The sequence below is a fragment of the Condylura cristata genome, unplaced genomic scaffold (genome assembly GCF_000260355.1).
Source record: "Condylura cristata isolate star-nosed mole 26May11 unplaced genomic scaffold, ConCri1.0 scaffold00006, whole genome shotgun sequence".
NCBI lineage: Eukaryota > Metazoa > Chordata > Mammalia > Eulipotyphla > Talpidae > Condylura > Condylura cristata.
Window position 1 is genome coordinate 32,128,743 of NW_004567107.1, and position 3,477 is coordinate 32,132,219.

The window sequence follows — 3,477 nt, forward strand, 5'->3', positions numbered from 1 at the left end:
ACCCCCACCCCCACAAAATGTCTCTGGTATATGGCTGTTCATTATTCTTATTATTTTCTCACCTGGTCCCCCTTCTATCTTTTTAAAGGAAGAAAAATTAAAGTCCTTATCACAGCTACATGCTGAGGGATTTATGAGCAAAGTGACTATCTGGAATTGGCTTTAAAATAGTTCAGGGGAAGAGAGGAGAATGAGGTGTGTGAGGGATGAGTAGGGAGTGTGCTGAAACAAATGAACATGTGACAGTTGTTAAGTCTTGGAGATGGGACCATGAGTTTCAATATTCCCTCTCTGCCTTTGTATATGTGAGAAGTGACACCAAGAAAAGAGAAAGGAAATCTCTAAAAATGTACAACAGGTGACAGGAGTCGTCGGTAGAGGCATCTTGCCATCAGAGTAGGTTTCCAGAAAAAAAGACGACATCATAAAACAGGATCTATTCGGGAATGCCACTTACTCGAGAAAAACAGTTTTTGTACACTGACAATTAGACAAAAAAAAAAAAAAAGTATCCCTTGACAAGGGGTTCAAGAATTTGTCATTATCTTGCAAACTATCAGATGATTGGCACTGACTGATGAAGTAAGCTTTAGTGATCCTTTCCTGTACTAAACAGAAACATCTGTCTGATAGCAGCACATCTGAATTGCTGCTGAGACAGTATTTCTCTTATAGCGGGTATACCTTGAAACAACAGCTATAAGAGTTTATAACCAAAATCATTACAAAGAGTTTTAATGATTTCCACCCAAAAACTCAGGGTAGTTTATTTCTTCCAAACTGCAGAATGCAATCACATTAGTGGGTCCTGACTATTTCCTTATAATTGAATTAACATCAGTTTTTAACACTGCATAGGATTTAGGTTTCAGCTATCTATTTGAACATCTGTACTTTTACCACATCATCATAAACACTAAAAGTCTAGTTGTGTTTCCATCCACCACAGACAACCGACCCCGTTACCCCTACTCTCTTCCCCCATCATGAGCCCAGAACTAAGAGTTGTTGAGTTTTGTTTGCTGTGTTCTTTATTTCCCATATATAAAAGAAATTACATGGTGTTTATCTTTCTCCCTCTCAAGGTCTATCCATGTTCTCAAAATAGCAGATTTCATCTCTTTTTTAAAGTTGAGTAGCAGTAGTATTCCATTGAGTAAATCTATCACCACCCCTTTATCCATTCATCCATCAAAGGACACTTTAAGAAGTTTTCAAATCTTGATTACTGAAAATAATATACAATGAACATAGGGGTGCCTATATCTTTTCAAATTAATGTTCTTGTATTCTTCAGATAAATACCCAGAAGTAGAATAGCTGATCACATGGCATTTCCAGTCTTAATTTTTGGAGGACACCCATACTGTTTCTTCATGGTTGCAGTTTCTATTCCCACCAACAGCATATGAGGACTCCCTTTTATCCATACAACTAATTTTTTTTAAAGCAACCAGAACAGATTAGAGCAGAACAGAATACAATACCATGTATGTAGTAATTAAATAAGTATTTCACAAGGTTTATGCTTTAATTATAATTACATGCATGTACTTATTATAAAAAATATTTTGTATATTTCTCATGACACGAACATTAAAAAAAAATTCAAAATGTTTCTCTGGTCCTTGTAACCTAACTAAATCAAGATGTAACCATTTAAAAAACATCTGTCCCCCAAACTAAAGAGCACAGGTAATGGTAAAAATGGTCCCAAGAACATAATAAACCACTAATTTGTATTACTAGTGACAATTGCCATAGCAATAAGTGAACAACAAATTACACATGGAAAAAATACTCAGAATACTCCAAACACGGAGAGAGAAAAGGGAAGAAGATCCAGGAAACGTGTATATTCTCTAGAAGGTAACACTGCCTAAAGGGACTGCAATAACTGAATGAAAAGTAAGTCCTTTTCTCTCAACTACTTGTGTGTCCCGCTTCCCCTTGAAAAGCAAGCTGTTCTTTCCTTCTAAAATTGTTAAGATTTTCTGTTCTGACCGCAACACAACAGAGGCTCTGTCTTTTAAGTTTCTACACAGTTCAACAATAAGCAATTGTAAAGCATTTGGCTTTGCCCCAGGTTGCTAAAACATACTATCAGCTTCATCTTGACTAGAAAAATAAAATTATAACAGCAGTGGCAGCTTGTCAGTGTGTTCAAGGCACACCAGAGAATGCTCCTTCACAGAGGGGGTGATGGGTAGTGTGTCAGATGCTGGGGAAAGGCAGGGAGTGAGTTCCACTTGCACCTGAAAGGCCTGACTGGCAGGGAAGAATTCAATCGTTCCTTCTGTTCCAGTACAAAGTAAAGCGAACTGGGCTAGCAGCCCAAAGCCAGAGTTTGAATACTCGAATGCTTTAGGAGGAAAGCCAGTTTTTTATTGTGTTTGTTTTTTTTAAAGGGAGGCTGAACAGCTTTAGGAAAGCATTGTGGGGAGGGAGGGGGCGTAAGAGGCGAGGAGAGAAATGTTAGCCCTAAGGCTTTCAGTTTTACATTTGTGAAAAGAAAAGGTCTGGAGGGCAAACTAAACCATCCACTGCTTACTTTCCAGGGTCGCGCGCGGGCCTCCAGTTTGCAATCCGTTCCAGTTAACACGAGCCCATTCACCATTCACTCACAATGTGCACTCATGCATCCACTCAACTATGCCCGGCTCCGAGCACCGCCCGGCGCGGCGATGCAGAGATGAGATCTTTTTTTTTCTGCACAGTGCCCGCCCGGGCCGGGTCTAAGGCACTGCACCAGTCCGCAGGTGTGCTGCACAGGCGGGGCACGAGTCGGGCACGCCTCACACCGGCAGTCGGTGCCAGGGCAGTTGCAAAGGCAAGCCTCGCTGAGCTTTCTTCACCGCGAACATTCTTCCAGAAGCCCACCGGCGACAGATCCTGAACTGGGGGTGCATGGAGCTGCAAAGCGTTTGAGCGACCAGGAGGTGGGAGAAAGGGGTCGGGGTGTTCCGAACGTCCGGGGTTGGGATGCACAGGCAGCAGAGAGTACTTCCGCCCCGAGCGCGCTCCCGCCAGCTCGCGCGCGGACTTACCGAGCGTGGCAGCTTGGCGGGCCCGGCCCCGAAGTTGACCACCTGCCTCGAAGTGTCCATGGTGCGGCGGCGCGGGTGGCTAGTCGGCAGAAGGCGACGATCGCGTGGGCAGAGCGAGTCTGCGGCCAGCCGAGACCTTTAGGCTTACAGCAACGCCGAGTCGACTCCCTATTGGCCCACGCTGTGCAGGCCTCCCGCTGATTGGTTCGCATACGGAATTTGCATCCCCATTGGCCCCGCTCGCCAGCGGTGGCCGGCGAGCGCTTGCTCCTCCTAGCGTATAGAATTTCAGCCCCCTTTTTTGATCAATGCAAGGAGCTGGAGAGATTGCACCAGCCAGCCTGCTCCGCTGTGAGCGGGCGAGAGGATCGTGGGTGGTGGGGAGAGACTGCCCCTGTCCGCGTGCCCCAGTCTGCAGCACCCTAGGTCA

The 3,477-nt window shown here is 44.7% G+C and overlaps 1 protein-coding gene across 1 annotated transcript in view; it reads right to left on the reverse strand.

Moving 5' to 3' along the window:
- The window catches only part of PSAT1 (phosphoserine aminotransferase 1), a 20,155-nt gene extending 16,990 nt beyond the window's left edge, over window positions 1–3,165 (reverse strand). Inside the window, exon 1 of the mRNA XM_004677552.2 lies at window positions 3,048–3,165. Within this exon, the coding sequence (XP_004677609.1) occupies window positions 3,048–3,107 (60 nt within the window). The 5' untranslated portion in view covers window positions 3,108–3,165. The remainder of the gene's footprint in view (window positions 1–3,047) is intronic.
- Between the last annotated feature and the right edge of the window lie 312 nt (window positions 3,166–3,477).